The following is a 25,527-nucleotide window of genomic DNA, read 5'->3' as shown; positions in this document are numbered from 1 at the left end:
ATGCTCAGCAACGGTGTTTGCAAAAAAAATGCGTTGTTGTGAACGTGATAAGAAGTTTGTAGATGAATTTTCTCATACATACCGTTGCCAAAGTTGTGGTCGTTGGCTATGTTCTAAATGTGTTGAAAGAAATGAATCCCCTGTTGTTGTTATTGATGATGTTGATCAGTCAGATAATATGAAGGGTAATACTAATGATTCTTCTAGGATGATGTGTGTTAAATCTTGTAAGTTATGTTGTGATGGGGTTAATACGAGGCGTGAAAGTGGAGGAAGGAATTACTATGAGAAAGTGCATCCTTCTGAGTCTCTCCGGGAGAGCCCGGAAACACCATCCCCTTGTTCTGTGGATAGTAAATCTATCAAGAGTGATGATCTTGGCCGATATCTTGAAACCCCTGAATGTGGGTTTTCTCTGCAAGCAACTGGCAAGAGTACGAATTCGTTTAGCATCCATCCTTCTCCAGTATCTACTCGGCGATCTCCCAGCAGGTATACTTTAGCTTCGATGACAACAATTATGCTGGAATATTCTATTTATGTATTTAGGAGGCACCCCAACCCTCCTAAAGTTAGTTTTTTTTTCTTAACCATCTTTTTTTCATCATTTTTCCCACGTTAGTGAATGTGTTGTCATTTGTGTATTTACTGGTGTAGGAGTGACGAAGAAGATGCAGATGATTCCGGTAAGCAGTTTTTGAGCTGTTCCGTTGAATATTATCAAGATGTTTCGGACATAGATTCAAGTAGTATTAGTACTAGATATGAGTTTTATGGTTTTAAATCTGTGGGATCAAGTCCTTCAGTCAGCCCCTCTAGGAACAATTTTACTCCAAGAGTTGGGCACTCTGTACAGTGGAGACAAGAAGTGATCCCAATGTCTCATTATGTTGATCCCTTTGATCACGATAACATGGCTGTTTTAAGAAAGCCAGAGACAGAGAGTGAGGAACCAGAGAATTCTGATGATTACTCTGATGACATGTCTATTTTTCCTAATCAATATGCAAAGTCTCAAAAGCCATTGGATTTTGAGAAAAATGGTCAATATGGTATCCTCCACCACCTGAGGATGGGGATGATAAGGAAGAGAGTAACTTCTTTACGTATGATGATGAAGATGATGATATTGGGTGTAGACACCCAATCAGGTCCGGGCCCGGATCAATTGGGCCTGACCCGGATCAATTGGGCCTGATTCAGATCATTTGGGCCTGGCCCAAATGGGCAAGGCCCAATTGAATTTTTACCTGTATTTTTTATTTTTTATTTTTATTTTTTTTTCTCTCTTGTGTATTTTATTATTTATTATTATGTATTAATATATGTATATATATATATATATTTTTTTTCATTAGAATAGATTTATATGTATATAGTTATATATTTATTATTATTATATTATTATTCTTATCTTTTTTTTTAATTATCTGTTCTGATTTTTTCTGATTTTCAGATATTATTTGAAAATTTTTTATCTTTTGATTTATCTTTCCAATTATCTAGATTTTTTTTTTTAATTTTATTTTAATTTTTATTTTGGAGGGCTAGGATTTAAAGTTGAAGACTCCCACTCTGAAGGGGAATTCAATCAGAAGAGTCCAATTGGATTCAAAGACTGAATTCCCGTCCAAAGAGGAATTGGGATTGATCAGAAACTCCTGATCAATCCCTATAAAAGGGACCCCCCTGGAACAGTCAAGAACACAGAGAAAACAGAAGCAAAAGCTACTGATTGAGAGAATAGCGGTGTTTAGAGAGCTAAGGAAAAGTTTAGGAGTGTTCTGGCAGTGAGAAAAATTTTTTAGAAAAATTTGGCGAAAAAATTTTCTGGAAATTTCTGGGAAATTTCCAGATTCCGGCGAAAATTCCGGCGACTTTTGAATTTTCCGGCGATAATTCCGGCGAACTTTGAAGTTTCCGGCGACAGACCCAGTTTCCGGCGGAGAATCCCAGAAACCGGCGACCATCCGGCCAATTTCCGGCAAAATTCCCAGATTCCGGCGAATTTTCCAGAATCCGGCACCGGCGTTCTTCAAATTCTAGAGAGAAGGCAGAGAAGAAGGGAAGAAGAGAGAGAGAGGGGAGGAACGGTCTGCAGAAAAACGGAGGAAGGTGCCTTTTATACCCTCCCAAAATGACGTCGTTTTGGCTTTAAGTTAATAAGAGGATCCGCGCGTTTTGCCGAACCCGACCCGACCCGAAGCGTCGACCCGCTTTCTGACCCGCGCGTTTCAGCCCCTCCGAGCCGAGCCGAGTCGAGCCGAGCCGCACCAAGCCGAGCCGCGATCCGAGCCGCTCCAGGTTTTTTTTTTTTTGAATTTTTTTTTTTTGAATTTTTTTTTATTTGACTTTGATTTTGATCTTGATTTTTTTTCTTTTTTCTTTAATTAATCCGACGACGGAGCCTCTACAAGTAAAAACAGTAGTTTTTCTTGCATAATCCTGAGGTGAGGGAATTTTCTCAATTTTCTGCTAAAAGTATTAGAGTCAATTGAGAATAATCTCCGATAATTAATTACTTGGCTGATTTTGATTTTTTTTTCTTTAATTAATCCGACGACGGAGCCTCTGCAAGTGAAACAGTAGTTTTTCTTGCATACTCCTGAGGTGAGGGAATTTTCTCAATTTTCTGCTAAAAGTATTAGAGTCAATTGAGAATAATTTTCGATAATTAATTAATTGGTTGATCTTGATTTTTCTTTAATTAATCCGACGACGGAGCCTCTGCAAGTGAAACAGTAGTTTTTCTTGCATACTCCTGAGGTGAGGGAATTTTCTCAATTTTCTGCTAAAAGTATTAGAGTCAATTGAGAATAATTTTCGATAATTAATTAATTGGTTGATCTTGATTTTTCTTTAAATAATCCGACGACGGAGCCTCTGCAAGTGAAACAGTAGTTTTTCTTGCATACTCTTGAGGTGAGGGAATTTTCTCAATTTTCTGCTAAAAGTATTAGAGTCAATTGAGAATAATTTTCAACAACTAACTACTTGGTAAAATTTTAAGGCTTTTGGATAACACAAATTCAAGCTGGTACCATCTTTTGATGGGCGTTGTGAGGGTGCTATAACCTTCCTCACACGTAACCGAACTCCCGAACTCTGTTCTGGTTAAGCAGACCCGAACCTATTCTTTTAGGGACCCTTAAGCTTAGGTGTTCCCTAAAAGGGCAGATTCCTTAGGTGGCCAATCACACCTGGATAAAAAAAGATTGGTGGCGACTCCCTAAAGTCAATGTCTGGCGATAGATCCCCGGATCTAGACGTTATGACAGCTTGGCGACTCCGTTGGGGACCTTGAGAGTCAGGCCAGCAAATAATTTGTGTTATCCAAAAGCCCAATAAAATTGAACCTTTTTGTATATATGTATTATTATTCATTCATGTCTGTTAATTATGTCATTCATATGCATGTGCATAACATGAGCTCTACACCCGAGCTCCGTCCCTTTAGGAGGGAGTAAAGTACCTATTGCTTTCGTGAGGTCTAATGCCTCCGCAGTGGCTAGCGAAATACTCCCACTCAAATTGAACCTTTTCCGCTTGTAGCCTGTAATGGGTGAGGATTAGGGTGCCTTACTAGTCTGTGATGGACAAGGATGTAAGGAACAATTTGAGGACCTTTAGACTTTGACCCTAAAACCGCATATAGTGAACTTTAAGAGTGCCTAACCCATAGATAGAGCCATCACCCTTCCCTGTTAGAATTGACCAAAAGCATAGGATTCATCCTTTTTACTTTGTGTGATGTTTAAATTTATTTAGTTATTTATTCTTTTTCTGGGTATACTAACCTTTTTTTTTTCTTTTGCATTGGTTCATGTGCACATCATAAAGTTGCATAAAGAACATTTGCCTGAAAAATGGTCTTCAACAAATTTTTTTTCATGGACACCAATGAACGCCTAGTTTGTTCTTCATCAGTATTAGCACCCTGTGGGACACCTAATGAGGTAAGGGCCTTGTCAGAAAAGACCCAACTGAAGATGGGAGATTGCTTGCCAATTGGGTATGAGTCTACTCTGTCTCAAGAAACATCTATCCTCCTCAAACAGAATAATTTAGAAGATTTGGTTGACATCTGGAAGAAGATGAGTCCGTCAAGACAAGAGCAGTTTTGTCAGAAACATGGGCATATAGCACACCTTCTAGCAGTGGCTGTTGATGATCAACTAATTAGAGCTGCAACACAATTCTGGGATCCTACATACAGGTGTTTCATCTTTAATGAAGTTGATATGACTCTCACCATAGAAGAATATTCGGTCTTGTTGGGTTTGTATCTCAAGACTCCTGACAAGATATATGTCAAAAAGCATAAGTCAGGATTTCGTAAAAGTCTGGCTCAACTCATGGGGATAAACAAGGAAGTTGTGGATTCTCATACAAAGAAGAAACAGGAACAGGTCTGCCTACCTTGGAAGTTCTTTCATGAGTTTCTGATGCAACATGCCAATGAAGAACGGGGGTTGGACATATTTGCCTTGGCTATATACGGACTGGTAATCTTTCCAAAGGTTTTGGGACATATTGAGATAGAGGTAGTTGATTTCTTCGAGAGTGTGATCAATGGCTGTAATCCCTCAACGGTGATATTAGCAGAGACTATCAGATCCTTGAGTTATTGTCGTCGGAATGGAGGACGCTTCATAGGATGCATACAGTTATTGTATGTGTGGATGAAAAGCCATTTCGAACATGGAAATGGTGCTTTCTCGAAGATTTATATCCGTAATCGCTTTCCGATCAAGGAATTCTGCGAAAGTGGTTAGTCAAAGCGGAGGTCTAAACAAGAATGGATAACTTTCTTACAAAAATTGGAAAGTGCCAGGGTGAGATGGTTAGCCCCATGGATGAATCGTGAGCCTATGTTATACCAATGTGGGGATAGTACAGAGGTTCCACTTCTGGGTTTATGGGGAGTGACGAATTATGCACCGCTCCTAGTAAGGAGGCAATTGGGGGGAGAACAGTTCATTCCTGTGACTTATGGGCTTCATCAGTTAGATTTCTCTTACAGTGAGCCTAAAGCATTTCAGAGGATGAATGAGATGATCAAAGCATGGAAAAATCCCCAAAGAGTGAGTCCTGGACCATTCACTGAAAAAGTCACCCCAGGTTACTTGGTTTGGAGAGCAAAGAGAAGACAAGAAATGGTATTCACTTATGAAATCTCTCAACCACCAACAGAAGAAAGACTTGAAGAGACACCATCAGAGTTAGAACTGACAACAAAAGAATTTGAGTCTGAAAAGAGCCAGTTAAAGCAAGAGATTCAGAAACTTCAAGAAGAAAAAGCCCAGTGGAAAGGTAGAGCCGAAAGATATGAAGTTGAAGTTCACAAGATTGCTAGAGAACGTGATACAGCTACTGAAGATCTAGCAAAGTTACACCAGGAGCATAAGAGGCTATGTGTGAGGGAAAGAGCCAAAGGGATAACCATTACCGAGCTGACTGAGGAAAATACAAGATTGAAGCAAGAGTATACCGAATTGGAAGAAGAAAGTACCGAAGCACAGGCAGAACTTAACATGCTGAACAGTTATTTGAGCGGGCTAAGTCAAAGGTTGGAAGAACAAGGAGATCGCATCGCTGCACTGGTCAGAGAACATAGAGAATTATCATACCAAGTCTGGTGTGGTAAAAGAGAGAACCTAGGAAGGCAAAAATACATTGAGCACTTAACAACCCAGATCCATAAAGGGGTATGTAAGGCAAAAGAGATGGTGGAAGAGGCAGAAGCATTAAGACAAGTGGTGGCCCCAGTAGGAGAACATGGACAGCGTCTGTTGAACTTCATAGAAGAAGCCAAAGCCCAGTATGAACAGATCAAACAATTTTATGGCTATAATTCTAGAGGGATAAACTCAATGTAGATCAAAGTTTTTTGGAATAAATGAAATTTTTTTAGTTGAATACCGTTTTAAGGCAAATGTTCTCTGCATACATGCATTTTTCATTCATTGCATTCTCATTCATTACACTTTAACCATGTGATAATCATGCAAAGTTACTAATTCTGAGGTATGGTACTCAAGGTTCCAAGGATAGCTCCATCTAGCGAAAACCCTGCCCATCGTTTCAACACAAGATCCAGAGCAAGGCAAATGGAGCAGAAAAATTCTCATAGATTCGAAAAGCTAGAAAAAGCTCAGGAGAAGATTGAAAGTGAGCTAAGCAAGATTCTGGAGGCTCTAAATAACATGAACAAAGGAAAAGGAGTTGAAGGAAGTACAAGCCAGCAAGAAGTGGCTGACCCTTTGTACCCTCCAGGTTTTGGCCCGCCTCAAGCTCCGTCTGCCCAAGAGGTCCCACCACAACATTTCGCATATCCAACATATCCTGGAATGCCATCAACTTTCAACCCAGGGCAGTATAACAGTTATATAAATCCTGTCTTCACTGAAAAGGCAGTAGAACCAATTCCTGATCTAGATGATTTAAAAGAGAAGGAGAAAGAAAAGATGAGAGTGGAAGCTGAGGAGAGTTCCAAGATTAGCATGCTAGAGCAAAGGCTAAGGGCCGTGGAAGGATTTAGCTTCTATGGGTCAGTTGATGCTGCGGGGCTCTGCCTAGTTCCTGATGTGGTTATCCCCCATAAGTTCAAGGTACCAAAATTTGAAAAATATGATGGTACAAAGTGCCCCAAAACCCATATCACCATGTATTGCAGGAAGATGGCAGCTCATGCACAGGATGAGAAACTCTTGATGCATGTTTTTCAAGACAGTCTTACTGGTTCTGCGGCCAGATGGTATGTTCAACTGGACAGGACTCGCATTCGCTCTTGGAGCGATATGGCGCATGACTTTATCAGTCAATACCGACATATCATCGATTTGGCTCCAGATCGTTTGTCTTTACAGAATCTGAAGAAAAAGACAAACGAATCTTTTAAAGAGTATGCCCAGAGGTGGAGAGATATTGCTTCTCAGGTACAGCCTCCTCTGACCGAGAAAGAAACTACAGTGCTATTTGTTAGCACTTTAAAACCTCCCTATTATGAAAAGATGATAGGGAATGCAACAAAGAATTTTGCCGATATGGTAATTTCAGGAGAAATCATTGAAAGTGCCATCAAGAATGGCAAGCTAGAAGGGAATGAAGCATCTAGCAAAAGAATCCCAAAGAAAAAAGAAACTGAAGCTCAGGCTGTGAGCTTTGATAGACAGCAACTTAGGGGTTATTCGCCCTACCCCCCACCAGAATATCTGCCCTATCACCCCACTGTAAATAACACTTCTTTTCACCCATACCAACCACCATACCCCCAAACCTATCAAACCTCTCATAGACCCCAAAACACCATGTACAGTTCTAACATTCAACCCACCCCAAAACCACAAATTCGCCCAACTAACCCTGCTGGTGGCTCGCGGGAGCAACGAACCACTCGCGAAAGACCTATTTTTGACCCTATTCCCATGACCTATACGGAATTATACAAGGAGCTCTACAACAATCATTTGATTGCTCCAAGTAAATTGGAACCCCTCAAGCCACCTTACCCTAAGTGGTATGATCCCACTGCCCACTGTGACTACCATTATGGGATTGCTGGTCACTCCACCGAAAATTGCACTACCCTGAAATATAAAGTGCAACGATTGATTAAGGATGGGATGATTTGCTTTGATACTGGAGGGATGACTGCACCAAATGTTAGTGGCAATCCTTTGCCAAATCATAATGTGAATGCTATAGGAGAAGAACAGGAGCGCCATGTGAAGAAAGAAGTGGCAGATATCAAGACACCTCTCGACCAACTGTTCAACGTTTTACGAAAAGCAGACATGATACAACTGGTAAGTCCACACAGCTATCATGGAGTATATATAGCTGGTACCAGTTGTAAGTATCATAGTGGGGGAATGGGCCATTCCCTTGAAACCTGTGAGCAGTTTCACCAGGAGGTGCAAAGACTCTTGGATTCACACCAAATGGAAGTCTATGAAGAAAAAGAAGGCCTAAAGAATGCTGAGGTATACATGACTAATAAGCCTGTAAAGTTGTTTCCAAAACCAGTGACAATTCAGTATGGAAACAAACCAAAGTCAGTCATAGATAAACTCCTTCCCAGACCGATAACTTTTAGAGTCCCAACTCCTTTTCCATATAAGGATGATAAAGCGGTACCCTGGAAATATGGCTGTGACACTGTAATTCAGGGGCAAAAAGAAGAGGTCTCCAAAGCTGATGCTTCCAATATAACTGGTGTAGGAGGCATTACTCGAAGTGGGAGATGTTACACTCCAGAAATGCTAGAGAGAGCCAGAAGAGAGAAGGTTAAAGAAGGAGAAAAGCGAAATAATCCGGAGATAGAGCCTGAAGAAGATCAGCCAAAGCCAGTATCAGAAAAGGAGGTTTGTGAATTCCTGAAGCTGATAAAACATAGTGAGTATTCAGTTGTGGAACAGTTGAACAAAATGCCAGCTCGAATCTCATTATTATCACTGCTGCTGAACTCAGAGCCACACCGAAATGCCTTGCTGAAAGTGTTGAATCAGGCATACGTGGCACATAACGTGTCTGTTGAATATGTGAACCACTTAGCTGGAAATCTAGTTATGCCAAATCACATTTCATTCAGTGATGATGAGATTTCTTTGGAGGGAAAGAGAAGTGCCAAGGCTCTGCATATCACAGTCAAGTGCAAGAGCCATATCATAGCCAAAGTCCTTGTCGATAATGGTTCTGCCATCAATGTCATGCCTATGTCAACTTTGGCAAGATTACCCATTGATTACTCTCATATGAAAAACAGTCAAATGATTGTGAGAGCCTTTGATGGGACCAGAAAAGAAGTCCTGAGGGATATTGAGATGCCCTTACAAATTGGGCCATGCACTTTTAATGTAAAATTTCAAGTGATGGATATATCTCCGTCCTACAGCTGTTTGTTAGGAAGGCCATGGATTCACATGGCAGGAGCTGTTCCCTCTACTTTGCATCAGAAGATCAAGTTCAATGTGAAAGGTCAATTAGTAGTGGTAGTTGGGGAGGAAGACATGCTAGTGACCCAACCATTGAACACTCCATATGTAGAGGCTGCTGAAGAAGCTTTGGAATGCTCCTATCGATCTTTTGAATTGGTCAATACTGTAGGCGAAGGATTTCAAAATCAGCCTTTTTCAAAAATAGTGGTGAGCCAAGTCATCAACAAAGGCTGGCGTCCAGGACTTGGGCTAGGCAAAAATTTGCAGGGAATTAAAGAACCTCCGACAATAGCGGACAATAGCGACAGGGCAGGCTTAGGATACGAGATGGCAGAGTGGGAAGTCAAAAGAAGGCCATCAAGAAAGACAGCAAGACTGATGTTTATCCCACAATTGTACGAAACCTTCAGACCTGGAGGATTTATGAACCCAGATGCAAAGAAAAGTGTGGAAGAGGACTTTGCCCAGTTAGCCATTAATGCTGTTGAAGATGAAGTGGGGCTCAACAAAGAAGAATGGGTTCGCCTTTGTCCACAAGACTATGAGCTGAACAATTGGAGTGCCATTGAAATGCCTCTGACTTTTGATTTTGATTCAATGTAATTGTAACATCTCAATAGCTTTTGCCCAAGGCTATGGGGTGATCCTTTTTGTTTGGGCCATTCATCATTTATTATTTTTAATAAAAAATAGGGAGGATGCATTTACATTCATTTCTTCTCATGCCTTCATTATTTTCACCTTTCAAACACATCTTGCCAACATATCCCATTTCATTCAATTTCAGGTCTTTAAATGAACAAGAAGATAATCATGATAACCATCAAGAGGTTAACTTTGAGAATTCAATTAATACTGATGAACTTGACAATGAAGAGAATTCTGAAGAATATGTTATGTCTCCGGACCTAATGAGGATGATTGAACAAGAGAATAAGCCAATTGAGCCTTATCAGGAGGTAGTGGACTTAGTGAATCTGGGAGATGAAGAAAATAAGAAAGAGGTTAGAATGGGCACTTCACTTCCATCTGGAGATAGGCGACGGTTGGCAGACCTACTTCAAGAATTTATAGATATATTCGCTTGGTCTTACCAGGATATGCCAGGACTGAGCACAGAGATAGTGGAGCACAGATTGCCCCTAAAGTCAGAATGTAAGCCCGTTCAGCAGAAACTGAGACGGATGAAGCCCGAAATGCTGCTAAAGATTAAAGAGGAGGTGAAGAAACAATTTGATGCAGGTTTTCTGCAAGTGGCCAAGTATCCAGAATGGGTAGCCAATATAGTCCCAGTTCCTAAGAAAGATGGAAAAGTACGAATGTGTGTAGACTATCGGGATTTGAATAAGGCTAGCCCAAAGGATAACTTTCCTTTACCTCATATCGACACACTGGTAGATAACACAGCTAAGCATTCGATTTTCTCCTTTATGGATGGTTTCTCGGGGTATAATCAAATAAAAATGGCTGCAGATGATATGGAAAAGACTACTTTTGTGACCATGTGGGGAACTTTCTGCTACAAAGTCATGCCTTTTGGGTTAAAGAATGCTGGGGCAACATATCAAAGGGCTATGGTAACACTCTTTCATGACATGATGCATAAAGAGATTGAGGTGTATGTAGACGATATGATTGCAAAGTCTTGTGAGGGTGAAGATCATGTTACTAGCCTCAGAAAGTTATTTGAGAGGTTAAGGAAATTTCAGCTCAAATTAAACCCAGCCAAGTGCACCTTTGGGGTAAAGTCAGGGAAGTTGCTAGGCTTTGTGGTCAGTGAAAGAGGAATTGAAGTTGATCCCGATAAGATACAGGCCATCCAAAATTTGTCACCTCCCAGCACGCCAAGAGAAGTTCGAGGTTTTCTGGGGAGATTGAACTACATCTCTCGGTTTATCTCTCAGCTTACTTACAAATGTGATCCCATATTTAAGCTTCTCCGTAAGAATAATCCTGGGAAATGGAACGAAGAATGTCAAGAGGCATTTGATAAAATTAAGCAGTATTTATCGAACCCTCCAATATTGGTGCCACCTGTTCCAGGAAGACCTTTAATTCTGTACCTAACTGTAAATGAAAATTCAATGGGATGTGTGCTGGGGCAGCAAGATGAAGCTAGCCGAAAGGAGAGAGCTACTTACTATCTGAGTAAAAAGTTCACGGAATATGAATCCAAGTATTCTTCATTGGAGAAAATGTGTTGTGCATTAGCGTGGACTGCCAAAAGACTCAGACAGTATATGCTTTATCACACTACGTGGCTCATAGCAAAATTGGATCCAATTAAGTATATCTTCGAGAAGCCTTCTTTGTCAGGAAGAATCGCTAGATGGCAAGTAATGCTCTCAGAATATGACATTATATATGTGAGCCAAAAAGCAATAAAAGGAGGCGCTATAGCAGAATTTCTTGCAGATCGTGCTACTGAAGAGTATGAGCCGATGAAGCTGGAATTCCCTGACGAAGACTTAATGACTATTTCTCGACTGGAGGAAAGGGAGCATATGGAAAGATGTTGGAGAATGTACTTTGATGGAGCTGCTAACGCCTTGGGGCATGAAATTGGGGCAATTCTGATTTCTCCAGAAGAACAATACTATCCTGTAACAGCGAGGTTAAATTTTAATTGCACAAATAACATCGCTGAGTATGAGGCATGTGTCATGGGCCTACAAGCTGCTATAGAAAGAAGAGTGAAAGTACTGAAAGTATTTGGAGACTCAGCTCTAGTCATATACCAGTTGAAAGGAGAATGGAAGACGAGAGATTCAAAACTTGTTCCGTATCATAAGTATATTCTAGAGCTGACAAAACAATTTGAAGATGTCCAGTTTGATCACTTACCCCGGGAAGAGAATGCGATTGCTGATGCATTGGCTACTCTGGCTGCGATGATTCGAATTAATCATAATACGGACATTCAGCCCATCAAGTTAGATGTTAAGGATATACCAGCGTATTGTTCTAATGTAGAGGGGGAAAGAGATGGAAAACCCTGGTATTATGACATCTTACAGTATGTCAAGGATCAGCAGTATCCAGTTCATGCAACAGAAAATGATAAAAGGGTCATCCGAAGATTGGCTATGAGCTTTTTCCTGGATGGGGATGTCCTGTACAAAAGAAGTAAAGATCAAGTATTATTGAGGTGTGTAGATGAGACTGAAGCGAAGAAAATCATTAAAGAGGTGCATGAGGGAATATGTGGGGCACATGCTAGTGGACATATGATGGCAAGACAGATCATGAGAGCGGGATATTACTGGTTGACGATGGAGAATGATTGCATCGACTATGCTCGTAAATGTCATAAATGCCAGATATATGCTGATAAGATCCTTGCTCCACCATCTGCTTTACATGTTATGGCACCATCATGGCCATTTTCAATGTGGGGCATGGATGTCATTGGTCCAATCACTCCAAAAGCTTCTAACCGGCACAGATTCATTTTTGTGATGATAGATTACTTCACAAAGTGGGTGGAAGCAGCATCATATGTAAATGTGACACGCTCCGTGGTTTGCAAGTTCATAAAGAAAGAGATCATTTGTAGATATGGACTTCCGGAGAGAATTATTTCAGACAATGCCAAGAATCTAAATAGTAAGATGATGCAAGAAATATGTGCTCAATACAAGATCAAGCATCATAACTCGGCACCTTATCATCCGAAAATGAATGGGGCAGTTGAGGCAGCCAATAAGAACATAAAGAGGATTCTGGAGAAGATGACCGAGACTTACAAAGATTGGCATGAGAAGTTGCCATTTGCCTTGCTTGCATATCGAACGTCAGTTCGCACCTCTACTGGGGCAACCCCATTTTCTTTGGTTTATGGGATGGAAGCTGTACTACCAGTGGAAGTAGAGATCCCCTCTTTGAGAGTCTTAAAAGAAGTTGAGTTGGAAGAGGCTGAATGGATTCGAGAACGTTATGAGCAGTTAAATTTCATAGAAGAAAAGAGATTGACTGCGTTGTGCCATGGTCAGCTATATCAAAGAAGAATGATGAGGGCTCATGATAAGAAGATTCGGCCCCGTTGCTTTCGAGAAGGAGAGTTGGTTTTGAAAAGAATTCTCCCAATCCAGCACGATGGTAGAGGAAAATGGACTCCGAATTGGGAAGGGCCGTATGTGGTAAAACGGGCTTTTTCGGGTGGAGCATTGATACTGACTGAGATGGATGGAAATGATTTACCCCATCCTGTAAATTCTGATGCTGTGAAGAAATACTATGCTTGAAAAAAAATAAAAAAATAAAAATGAGAAAAAATGAAAAAAATGGAAAAAATGAAAAAATGAAAAATGATGAAAAAATGAAAAAATGGAAAAAAGAAAAAGTGAATGAAAAAGGAGGACTCAAGGCGAAAACCCAAAAAGGGCGGTTTGAGTCATAGGGGGTTTGTCTAAGTTGAAAACCTGAAAAGGCAGCTTAGATAAGGAGGATACAGCATCGAATTTAAAAGTCTGCTGATATGGGGGCCAACAAGTTCGGAAGAGTTCCAAGTTGTTAAATACATCAGAGGGTTGAGTTTTCAGAAAAGACTTTGAGATGTGTTATCATGATTATCTGATTGTTCATTTTGGGCTTTGTCCCCATACCTATCCTTGTAATTCTTTCTTAATCAAAGTTTGCCAACATTTTGCTAATAAGAGACATTCTATTCCATTCTTTGTGTCTTTTTTTTCTTATGACTGTTTCTCAACATTCAGATTCTTTTCTTCTTAATACCCCACCATTGAAGAAATGTGCAAATGCATTCTTACTTTTTGAATTTGAAATAATGATTGATGAATGAATAACAACAGGAAAGATTTTTACATTACATTGAATGAGTCAAGAGTGAAAAAGGCAGAATCGACATGTTCAGTTCCTAATTAGGAAATTGAATCTAGGAAGAGATTTCTTACAAGAAGAATGTGAGTGAAAGAGACAATTGAGAGCTACACTGGTTCGATCTTAGAAGAGCAGTGCAATTGGATCCTTGATGAATCCAAGGGCTTGACACCCAAGAAAGAAAAAAGAGCTTGAGAAACTTGAGTACCATACATTGAACAGGAATTAATTGACCAACATTTGCATAGCATGCATTGAAATTCATATGCATTTGCATAGCATACACTACTTTCAGGAAAGTATAGTGTACAAATTCAAGAAGCAGGGGTGTTCCAACATCCCACATGAAAAAGACAGATATAAAAAGACTTTGCAAGTTTGAGAAGAAACTTGTCAGGTAAGTTCCTAATCCTCGAAATAGGATGTCTCTTGGTATCAGGGTTGATTTATAAGACCTTTGGGCATAATCTCCTGAAATCCCTTCAAACACAACTTTCAACTCCTTCGGACATGATTGTCTAGGAGTATTTACTTTCCAAAGTTCGTTGCCTCTGTTTAGAGGAGCAATTTATTTTTTCAAAGTCGTGGTACCTCTGTTGAGAGGAGCAATTTACTTTTCAAAGTCGTGGTACCTCTGTTTAGAGGAGCAATTTATTTTTCCAAAGTCGTGGTACCTCTGTTGAGAGGAGCAATTTACTTTCCAAAGTTCGTTGCCTCTGTTTAGAGGAGCAATTTACTTTCCAAAGTTCGTTGCCTCTGTTTAGAGGAGCAATTTATCTTTCCAAAGTCGTGGTGCCTCTGTTTAGAGGAGCAATTTATTTTTCAAAGTCGTAGAGCCTCTGTCAAGAGGAGCTAAAAAAAAAAAAAAAAAAAAAAATGAAAATGTCGAGTCGGGTCTTGACTGGGTGTCTACGTCTTTGCGCAATTTCTGTTTCACAGAAAATACGCAAAGAGGGGCAGCTGTAGACACCCAATCAGGTCCGGGCCCGGATCAATTGGGCCTGACCCGGATCAATTGGGCCTGACCCAGATCATTTGGGCCTGGCCCAAATGGGCAAGGCCCAATTGAATTTTTACCCGTATTTTTTATTTTTTATTTTTTTTTCTCTCTTGTGTATTTTATTATTTATTATTATGTATTAATATATGTATATATATATATATATATATTTTTTCATTAGAATAGATTTATATGTATATAGTTATATATTTATTATTATTATATTATTATTCTTATCTTTTTTTTTAATTATCTGTTCTGATTTTCAGATATTATTTGAAAATTTTTTATCTTTTGATTTATCTTTCCAATTATCTAGATTTTTTTTTTTAATTTTATTTTAATTTTTATTTTGAAGGGCTAGGATTCAAAGTTGAAGACTCCCACTCTGAAGGGGAATTCAATCAGAAGAGTCCAATTGGATTCAAAGACTGAATTCCCGTCCAAAGAGGAATTGGGATTGATCAGAAACTCCTGATCAATCCCTATAAAAGGGACCCCCCTGGAACAGTCAAGAACACAGAGAAAACAGAAGCAAAAGCTACTGATTGAGAGAATAGGGGTGTTTAGAGAGCTAAGGAAAAGTTTAGGAGTGTTCTGGCAGTGAGAAAAATTTTTTAGAAAAATTTGGCGAAAAAATTTTCTGGAAATTTCTGGGAAATTTCCAGATTCCGGCGAAAATTCCGGCGACTTTTGAATTTTCCGGCGACAGACCCAGTTTCCGGCGGAGAATCCCAGAAACCGGCGACCATCCGGCCAATTTCCGGCGAAATTCCCAGATTCCGGCGAATTTTCCAGAATCCGGCACCGGCGTTCTTCAAATTCTAGAGAGAAGGCAGAGAAGAAGGGAAGAAGAGAGAGAGAGGAGAGGAACGGTCTGCTGAAAAACGGAGGAATGTGCCTTTTATACCCTCCCAAAACGACGTCGTTTTGGCTTTAAGTTAATAAGAGGATCCGCGCGTTTTGCCGAACCCGACCCGACCCGAAGCGTCGACCCGCTTTCTGACCCGCGCGTTTCAGCCCCTCCGAGCCGAGCCGAGCCGAGCCGAGCCGCACCAAGCCGAGCCGCGATCCGAGCCGCTCTAGGTTTTTTTTTTTTTTTTTTGAATTTTTTTTGAATTTTTTTTTATTTGACTTTGATTTTGATCTTGATTTTTTTTCTTTTGTCTTTAATTAATCCGACGACGGAGCCTCTACAAGTAAAAACAGTAGTTTTTCTTGCATACTCCTGAGGTGAGGGAATTTTCTCAATTTTCTGCTAAAAGTATTAGAGTCAATTGAGAATAATTTCCGATAATTAATTACTTGGCTGATTTTGATTTTTTTTTCTTTAATTAATCCGACGACGGAGCCTCTGCAAGTGAAACAGTAGTTTTTCTTGCATACTCCTGAGGTGAGGGAATTTTCTCAATTTTCTGCTAAAAGTATTAGAGTCAATTGAGAATAATTTTCGATAATTAATTAATTGGTTGATCTTGATTTTTCTTTAATTAATCCGACGACGGAGCCTCTGCAAGTGAAACAGTAGTTTTTCTTGCATACTCCTGAGGTGAGGGAATTTTCTCAATTTTCTGCTAAAAGTATTAGAGTCAATTGAGAATAATTTTCGATAATTAATTAATTGGTTGATCTTGATTTTTCTTTAAATAATCCGACGACGGAGCCTCTGCAAGTGAAACAGTAGTTTTTCTTGCATACTCTTGAGGTGAGGGAATTTTCTCAATTTTCTGCTAAAAGTATTAGAGTCAATTGAGAATAATTTTCAACAACTAACTACTTGGTAAAATTTTAAGGCTTTTGGATAACACAAATTCAAGCTGGTACCATCTTTTGATGGGCGTTGTGAGGGTGCTATAACCTTCCTCACACGTAACCGAACTCCCGAACTCTGTTCTGGTTAAGCAGACCCGAACCTATTCTTTTAGGGACCCTTAAGCTTAGGTGTTCCCTAAAAGGGCAGATTCCTTAGGTGGCCAATCACACCTGGATAAAAAAAGATTGGTGGCGACTCCCTAAAGTCAATGTCTGGCGATAGATCCCCGGATCTAGACGTTATGACATTGGGGATTCTGGTGTAATGTTCTCATCAAATAGCAGCTTTCCAGGATGTTCCCAGCAAGGGAGAAACAAAATGGGGGAAACAAAGAACCCCTCAGAGCTGTAATACAGAGGCATTTTAGGGCTCTTGTCTCACAACTGTTACAGGGTGAGGGTATCAAAGTTGGTAAAGAGGATAATGCTGGGGACTGGCTTGACATTATCACAGCAATAGCATGGCAAGCAGCAAATTTTGTGAAACCAGATACTAGCAGAGGAGGCAGTATGGATCCTGGGGATTATGTGAAGGTTAAGTGTATAGCGACAGGAACTCCCAGTGAGAGGTGTGGACTGTTTTAACTCTTTTCAGATATTCTAAAGTTCAAATGCTCTATTGTTTTTCCCTCTTGGGTTCTTGTTATATGAGTTCTTAACTTGTGAAGTTTCTCATTCTTGCAGTACCCTTGTCAAGGGAGTGGTCTGTACAAAAAATGTAAAACACAAGCGCATGACCTCACAATACAAAAATCCTAGATTACTTCTTTTAGGAGGAGCCCTTGAATTTCTGAAAGTTCCAAATCAGCTGGCATCGTTTAGTACATTACTTCAACAGGTTTGTTCATAAAACTTGTTCCATTTATGCAGGTCAATGGAAGGTTTTTCCATTATTAAAACAATTGCATTTGTGTGTTTTCTCTGTCTATCTCTGTGCGTGTGTGTGTGTGTGTGTTTTCTAAGTGTTTGCCATTTGGACAGGAAAATGATCATTGCAAAGATTGAGGCTCTTCGCCCCAATGTCCTTCTGGTAGAAAAGAATGTCTTCATATGCCCAAGAGTATCTACTTGCAAAGGAAATTTCACTAGTGCTTAATGTGAAAAGGCCATTACTGGAGCGTATAGCAAGGTGTACTGGTGCTCTTGTTTGTCCATCAATTGATAATTTATCTACTACACCATTGGGACACTGCGAACTGTTTCAGTTGGAGAAAGTAGCCGAAGAACATGAGATGGCCAATCAGTTTAACAAGAAACCATCAAAAACACTGATGTTCTTTGAAGGCTGTCCCAGGCGATTAGGTTGCACGGTAAAGTTTTCCATTTATGCATACATTTCATTTGTTATGTCATTTGAATTGTGGAAATTTTGAACCATGTAGACTTTTTTAAGCCTGACATGGTATGGTGTGCATGGGGTGTCCACATTTAAATTATGAGCATTTTGATGCTTTAGTTGCTTCTAGTTCTGAAACTCTACTGTGTTTCATTGTTTTGATTAACTTGTCATTTGCTTCACTATGTGGCACAAACATTTTAGTTTGAGTTTTTTTTCCAAACTTCTTCGTTTTTGGTTCCGTTCCCTTTCTATGAGAACAATAGTATGATCTGATGACTCTTTTTCATTTTTCTAATAAATGCTTTTATGCCCTACCCTCCCTCCGATTGCGTTTGTGTATGTCACTTTGCCAGAAATTGAGTGATTTGATTACATCTGAGTTGTTTGCCTTATTTCCTTAAAAAGTGTTCTAGTTACATAGTCACTGCAGAAAGTGGAAAAGGAGAAATGGGTTGAAACACGTATTTTAGTTCCATGTTTGTTTAGCATGATCGCTTCTAATCAGATTGCTTTGTTAAAGAATTTTAATGAAATATATACGATCTTCATGACAGAATTTTCCAAAGGTGTTTGGCATGATTATTTCTAATCAGATTGCTTTGCTTCTCTTTATAGGTCTTGCTGAGGGGCAGATCTCGTGAAGAACTAAAGAAGGTTAAAAATGTTGTCCAGTATGCTGTTTTTGCAGCCTATCACTTATCCCTTTCACCCTGGCAGTCATATGGCTCTCTTGACCTGGATTATATCCATTATGGAAGTTTTGGCTCTGAAGATGCCTCATCATCTGATGGTGCCTTGTTTTCAGATATGAAAAGGTCTCCACATTTAACAGTTCCTTTTGGAGACGATTCTTCCGCTGCTGGTGGCAAAGTGAAGTTTTCGGTGACATGTTATTTGGCTAAACAGTTTGATTCACTTAGAAGAAAATATTGCCCTAGTGAAGTGGATCTTTTGCGTTCCTTGAGCCGCTGTCAGAAATGGAGTGCACAAGGGGGAAAGAGCAAGGTGTATTTTGCCAAATCATTAGATGAGAGATTCATTATAAAACAAGTACAAAAGACGGAGTTAGAATCGTTTAATGAATTTGCAGCGGAATACTTCAAGTATTTGACAGATTCTCTTAGCGCAGGAAGCCCGACTTGCCTTGCAAAAGTTCTTGGTATTTATCAGGTTTGTTCTTGCACTTTACCTTTTGAAAGCTTTGTTTCTGTGCACCCAGATGGAGTGTGGAGGGTCTAATATTTCAAGGGTTTATTGTAATTCTTTGTTGTTGGCTTGATGATAGGTCTCTGTAGAACACCTGAAAGGTGGCAAAGAAACAAAAATGGATCTTATGGTGATGGAGAACCTACTTTTCAGAAGAAATATCTCAAGGGTTTATGATCTTAAGGGCTCTTCAAGATCACGGTGCAATCCAGATACAACAGGGACAAATAAAGTACTGCTAGCTATGAATCTGTTAGAAACACTGAGAACAGAGCCCATTTTTCTTGGAAGCAAGGCAAAGAGAAGTCTTGAGAGAGCTATTTGGAATGATACATCTTTTTTGGCAGTAAGTTGCTTTCCCATAAGAACTTATAAAAATTGTTTGTCATTTTTCAAATTATTCATGGTCTATGTTAAAAGTAGGAACAAATTTTGAATGTGATGCTGTAACCCAAATCTTCATGATGTTAAGCTAGTTCCCATTTTTTTTATTTTAGCATTATCTATTAAATGCCGCTCTGGTCTCTTTGGGCTCACGATTTTGTCCTATAAAAGACTGTCTCCCTTGAGGTGTTCGGCGTGGTTCGAACGGTATAGGGCTGGCTCTGATACCACTTGTCACGGGTCGAGACTTAAGCTCCAAACCTGCGCGGCTCCGGGATCCAAGCATCCACCCTTCCGACGTCTCAGATCAACCTGACCGTCACGGTTCACACTCTTATGAGGTATTGTCCGCTCTGGCCCCCTTGACCTCACGGTTTTATCCTACAAAAGGTGCCTCACAAGGCGAAGATGGTGTGAACTCTTTTATACCTCAGAGACCCTCCTATTATGTTCGATGTGAGATTCAGGACTCTTCTTTAGATCGTGATACAAGTACTTGAAGACATAGATTAAGGCATCTGGTATATTAGGTGGGCCAAAGAATGCATCCCCAACAATTATTTCTCCCAAACAGTACAAGAAAAGATTCCGGAAGGCTATGACTACTTATTTTCTCACGGTACCTGAACAATGGACTTCATGATCTGTATCATCATTGATTCATTGTTTTATAATAAGGCATAAAAAGTTGTAATTGCTGATGAATGAGAAGGAGCTCTCTACCTCTCCCACGGGTATTGTTCTCTTTTATCCCTTTCTTTTTCTTTTGGCAAAATCTCTTTCATTATGGGTATAAGTGGCCTACAACTGAAAAACCTACACTTGAGAAGAGGGGAACAAAGTTTTTCTTTTGAGGGCTCTTTTTAATGTCCTCTAAAGAAAAGGGAAGAGTTAAGGGCCCTTGTGTATTGTGTATATCTTTTCACTTGTGCATGTGACTTTAAATTTGACAAGCATTGGTTGAGTTGAGAAGCAATTTTACGTACAAAGTTTAGATAAAGGTTTTGGAAATGGTTGTCTAAATTCTAAACATTTGCCTTTATTCATTCGTGTTTCTTCTCTTTTGATATAACCAATTGCTCTTCCCAAAGGACCCAATCCAGTCTTTGCCAACCACAAACATTTTCTCTTATTGGATTATATATATATAACTCTTGGTATTTGCACTAACTAAAAATCTCTGAGATTCTCAATTATAAAGGTTTATTATAAATTATTATTTATATTATGTAACTTAATCAGAAGATTTTTTTTTTTTTTTTGGTTCTTGCCAAACAAAGCCTTGTATTAAATGAAAATAGATATAATATAGGCTTTTTTTTTTCATGCATTATATAAGTTGTGTTTTTGTCACTGTAATGAGAAAACTGTTTCTCTTTCACAAAACCACTATTGCAATAACAGTAATACTAGAGTTCTTATTTGTTCGCCGATAGCCGTTGGGCTTCTTGCTTCAACTTTCAAGCTGCGCCAGTTGAGCTGTCTTCACATGAATGAGATGAGCCCTCTCTTTGTAACCTATGGGAGTTTTTAAATGAACTGTAATTTTTGTATTTTATATTTTTTTTAATTTTTTATAAATGAAATTATTTAAATATTTTTTATAAGTTTTTAGATATCTATATCCGATTAGTTTTATAACTTCAGAATAAATTTTATAACTTTTCATAAATTTATTTTCAGAAAGCTATATAATTTATTAAAAATGAATTTTCAAAAAGTTATAAAATTTAACAAATTGAAATTTTAAAGAAAATTACAAAAAGGGGATTTTATTAAAATTTTTAATTAAGTAGTGTAATAAAAAATTATTATTAGAAAAAATTATAAATTTTAAAATTAATAGAAAAAAAAGTTAATTTTATTATTTTAATTTTAGAAAAAAACATCTTACAAGGCTGTAGTTAAATATTTCATATTTTGATGCTTTGAATGGTTATAAAGGAATTATAAGGTCTGATCAACATATACATAAGAGCTAAAATTTCTTAAAGTTGTACAAGTGATACTATTAAATATTATTAATTTTTTAAAAATTTAATATACTAGTTGAAAAAATCCATCGTGATAAATAGATCAAAATATTTTTTTAGAGAGTTTAGTTTAGTTAGAGCTATTATAAAATTTTAATAATCGATACAAAAAATTATATTTATTAAATTTATAAAAAAACTACATTTATTATTTTATCCTTAATTTAATTATAGCCTTAGAAGATTTTATTATTTCTCTAAAATCAAAAAAGTAAAATAAATTTTTTATTAATTTTAAAATTTATGATTTTTTAAATAATAATTTTTTATTTCACCAATTCATAAAAAATTTTAAATAAAATTTTTTTTTCTTTGTAATTTTTCTTAAAATTTCAATTCATCACGGAAATGAATTTCCTTAAAGTTTTATAATTTTTTATCCACTTTCATTAAGTTATATGATATTTTGAAAATAAATTTTTAAAAAATCATAAAATTTATCGAATATGAATATTCAAAAATTTATAAAAATAATAATTAAATAATTTCACTTAAGATATTTTTAAAAAATTTGAAAAACAAAAATTGTAGTGCATTTAGAAACACTCAATCACAAATAATTCAATCTTAGTTTTCTACTTCACGTTATATTCTTCGTCGTCTTTTGAAAATTGAGAACTTGACGATTAGTTGTGATGATTTTCATTTTGACATTACGTTTTTTTATAATGTTTTCCACAACCAGTTTGAACTTTTATTTCATTGGTTCTTTCACAAGGTAATCAATGTTCTAAAAATTAATTTGTTTAATTACCACAGTCCAAAAATTCCTTATAGAATTCAAGGAAAGAAGATTAATCAGCAAAAAATTATTCATAAATTATTAATTAATTAATTTTTAAATTGGTATCTAGATCAAAGAGTTATTAAATTCTACATTCCATTCAAGCTCATGCAGCAAGTTGTACAAAAAAAAAAAGAAAAAAAAAGAAAATCTATTTGGTCGAGAAGTACCATAAAACATTTTTGATGAAATACAGATGGCTACATATATTTTATATATATATATATATATATATATATATATATATATATATATAGAGTTACATCTCTCACTCTAAGCTCTTTCATAAAATCCCCAAAGCTTGAAAGCTAACTTTGTTGTATGTACAAAAAAGCAACTGAGTATAAACGTAGGGTGAACTAGTGACTATGGACCCCTCTTTCATTGCTTTGCTCTTCTTTATTTATGCTTGATATGGATGGACGGTGAGAGAAATTTTCGCTCTATCGAAACTGTCGGTTTACTACTGAACCTCCTCTCATTGCCTAGGAAGTAACCGCTATTTGGCTTCCTCCACTGATTGGCAGGAAACTCACCCGTTTCTGTAAGGATTAAAGTAGAACTTTTTAAGTAAGCTGACGTTCATTCCATTATTAATCAAATAAGTAAATAGTACTGCCTTGGTGAACTTGCCTTGGATAGGATTATCTTTCTTCTTTGATCTTTAACTTTTTTTAAAAAAAATTATATGCATCAAATATCAAGACATGCATGCATGTATAGAAAGTTCAAATAGAAGAAAGTAACTCGATAAAATCATTTAGATCTTAGTCAATTACTTTTCAAAATTTTCTTGCTTGAATGATCATGGGAAATGACCAAGAAAAGGTAGACATAGAACATGTGATAATTAAAATTGTCAAACAACGTATATATAAAAATAAAATAATATATAGAAACAAAGGAAAAGGGTTCTTCAGTCAAAAAGTTTGTAGGTTGCCTTTTTTTCCCACTGGAATTTCATTGATTTGTCGAACCAGGGATAAACAAAGACTGTAGGTTCATATTCAGATGTTAAGAAGGCTCTGCCAGGACAAAGTCCAAGGATTTAATTTGTCATGGTCTTGTATGACAAATGATATTATGAATGTATCCAAACTATGGTGATTGATGTCTGATTTTTTGTCTATAAAAAAAAATTAGGGTTTCAATAATTCTCTTCCCACTTCAAAAAAAAAAATTATGAATTTCTTCTTGTTCAAGAACAAAATCATATTCTTTGGTCAAAATCACGTGAGTCTAGATAGATGTTTCCTGGAACTAGAGCTAGCTTTAGCTATATAGGCTTAAGTTTTTACAAGTCCAACAAAGACTAGTCGATGTAAGTCATAGAATTCAATTCAGTTGCTCCTATTTCTAGGCACAAGATCCAAAATTTTGGTTTTAGAGACGTCCTGGATGAAATGAAATGCATTGAAAAATTGTGTTGTTGAGTCAAATTTTGCTTCAAAAATCAGAATTTAGAACCATCTTCTCGAAGACTTGAAAGTTAGTAAGAGAAAACTTCAGGGGACCCAAATAATAATGAAAAGAAAATATTAAGTCAAAAAATGTCAACTCCTGTAAGCATATTCTATGATAAATCTGTCTTGCTTAAGCTTTGAAAAATAGGGGAAAAAACGAAAGAAAAAAACCAATGAAAAGTTCCGTGAAAACAGGATCATTATTGTCGGGTGAAAAAACTAACCTCACGGGCCTTGGAACCTCCTCCGATGCTTCCATGGCTACCCTTCCAATGCACTTGTTGCTGCTGCTGCAAAAACAAACCATCCTTTCCATTATGTGCAGCTTCACATGGGCTGTTGCTAGTATTCTCGATGCAAAGTTCCATGATTTTATCTGCTGCCTCTGCCTCATTTTTGCTTTCTTTCATTAACCTCTCCACTTCCACCTTTGGTAGCCTCATTTTCACCCTCATCGCTCCACTTTCATCAGACCCTTCTTCAGTCTCCTCGGGTATCACACTTTTCGGTTTCATCAGTGTAAGATCAGATACAGATCTCCTCGACAGCATCAGGCTCTCGAGCCTGTCTTTAGCACTCATGTTTATTCCCGATCGAACCTTTCTTGGAACTCTCTCTTTGGGAGCTTCTGGCAACTCTACCAAGAAGTAAAGCCTCTTGGGCTCCAAGTTCTGATGTGGCTGTAAAGGCTTTGCTCGAATACCAAAATGCTTAACAGCTTCTGATTCCAACAAAACATGACCTGGATAATCTTTCACCACCTCTTCAGCTTTCACCGGTGTCTTCAACTTGAATGTTTCGCCGTCTATCTTCATGACCTTGGTCGTCTTTTTCCCTCCCAGGCTATTCCCCATTTGCCTAGTAATCTGTTTAGTTGTCAGCAGCTAGAGCTAGCTTTTGCCTCTGATACAGAAACTAAACTACAAAACTAGTTCGGTTGCACTTTGGCCTACTTTAAAGCATCCAAGATTTATTATGGTTGGTGGGCGTAAGATAAGGATATATGGGTAGTTGATGCTAAGGGATGCTGGTCAACAAAGAGGGCAAGCCTTTTGAAAATAGGAACAAAACAAAATATAAAAAGTAAGATATCGCTTTCAATAAAAAAATAATTATGCAATATAACTAACTAAATTTCAGTTTTCCTACATGTAACATTTGTCAATGCACTTCACGTTTATGTCAATTGACATTTTATTAAAGTTAATGTTTAAAAATTACAAGTTGGAGAGAACTTGTATTATTATATATATGTAATAATTTTTTTAATCAAAATATATAAAATTAAAAAATGGATTAAAAATTAAAAAATTATTTATCAATATAATATAAAATTAAATCTTTTATAATCAATTCAACAATCAAATAAATATAAATATTTCCATTTTTTTTTGGATTAGCTAGCATTAGAACTCAAAACCTTTAATTTTAAAATAGGATTTAGTGTCATTAAGTTAATAGTTGATTAACAAATATACCCATTATTATTAGCCAACAAAAAGACTTTTCCAACTTTATGCCCGTGATATGTGGGGAAAAGCAAAATCATTGCTCCTGCATTCTTCAGTTGAAGAAAAATGGTTTACGATAATTACGGCATGGGAAAAATGATTAAGACATGTTTGTTTAAGATTCAAACCGCACATGTCAAAACTGACTTTGAAGGTTATTGATATATATATATATATATTATGTCATTAAGTTTCAGCCTGACGATGGAAGAATTAG

The 25,527-nt window shown here is 37.6% G+C and overlaps 1 protein-coding gene and 1 pseudogene across 1 annotated transcript; one reads left to right on the top strand and one right to left on the bottom strand.

Annotated features, from left to right (window-relative positions):
- LOC111289027 (putative 1-phosphatidylinositol-3-phosphate 5-kinase FAB1C) lies at positions 1–20,652 on the top strand (annotated as a pseudogene).
- Positions 20,653–22,569: 1,917 nt separating this feature from the next.
- On the bottom strand, positions 22,570–24,821 carry LOC111288106 (uncharacterized protein At1g66480-like). The gene is made up of 2 exons (XM_022878869.2): positions 24,024–24,821; positions 22,570–22,878 (listed from the first exon to the last, which is right to left on the bottom strand). Exons 1-2 carry the CDS (start codon positions 24,651–24,653, stop codon positions 22,822–22,824), a joined length of 687 nt encoding a protein of 228 aa, XP_022734604.1. The 5' UTR covers positions 24,654–24,821; the 3' UTR covers positions 22,570–22,821.
- Positions 24,822–25,527: the final 706 nt, after the last annotated feature.

This window comes from Durio zibethinus, chromosome 4 (assembly GCF_047325235.1).
Source record: "Durio zibethinus cultivar Kanyao isolate XHJ-2024 chromosome 4, ASM4732523v1, whole genome shotgun sequence".
NCBI classification, from domain to species: Eukaryota; Viridiplantae; Streptophyta; class Magnoliopsida; order Malvales; family Malvaceae; genus Durio; species Durio zibethinus.
This window is presented reverse-complemented; position numbering and strand designations above follow the sequence as displayed.

Excerpts from the sequence above, each read along its gene's own strand:
- LOC111288106 (XM_022878869.2), bottom strand. The coding sequence starts at position 24,653 with ATGGGGAATAGCCTGGGAGGGAAAAAGACGACCAAGGTCATGAAGATA. Across the intron at positions 22,879-24,023 it reads GAGGTTCCAAGGCCCGTGAG|AAACGGGTGAGTTTCCTGCC; the intron begins GTTAGTTTTTTC and ends TAATCCTTACAG.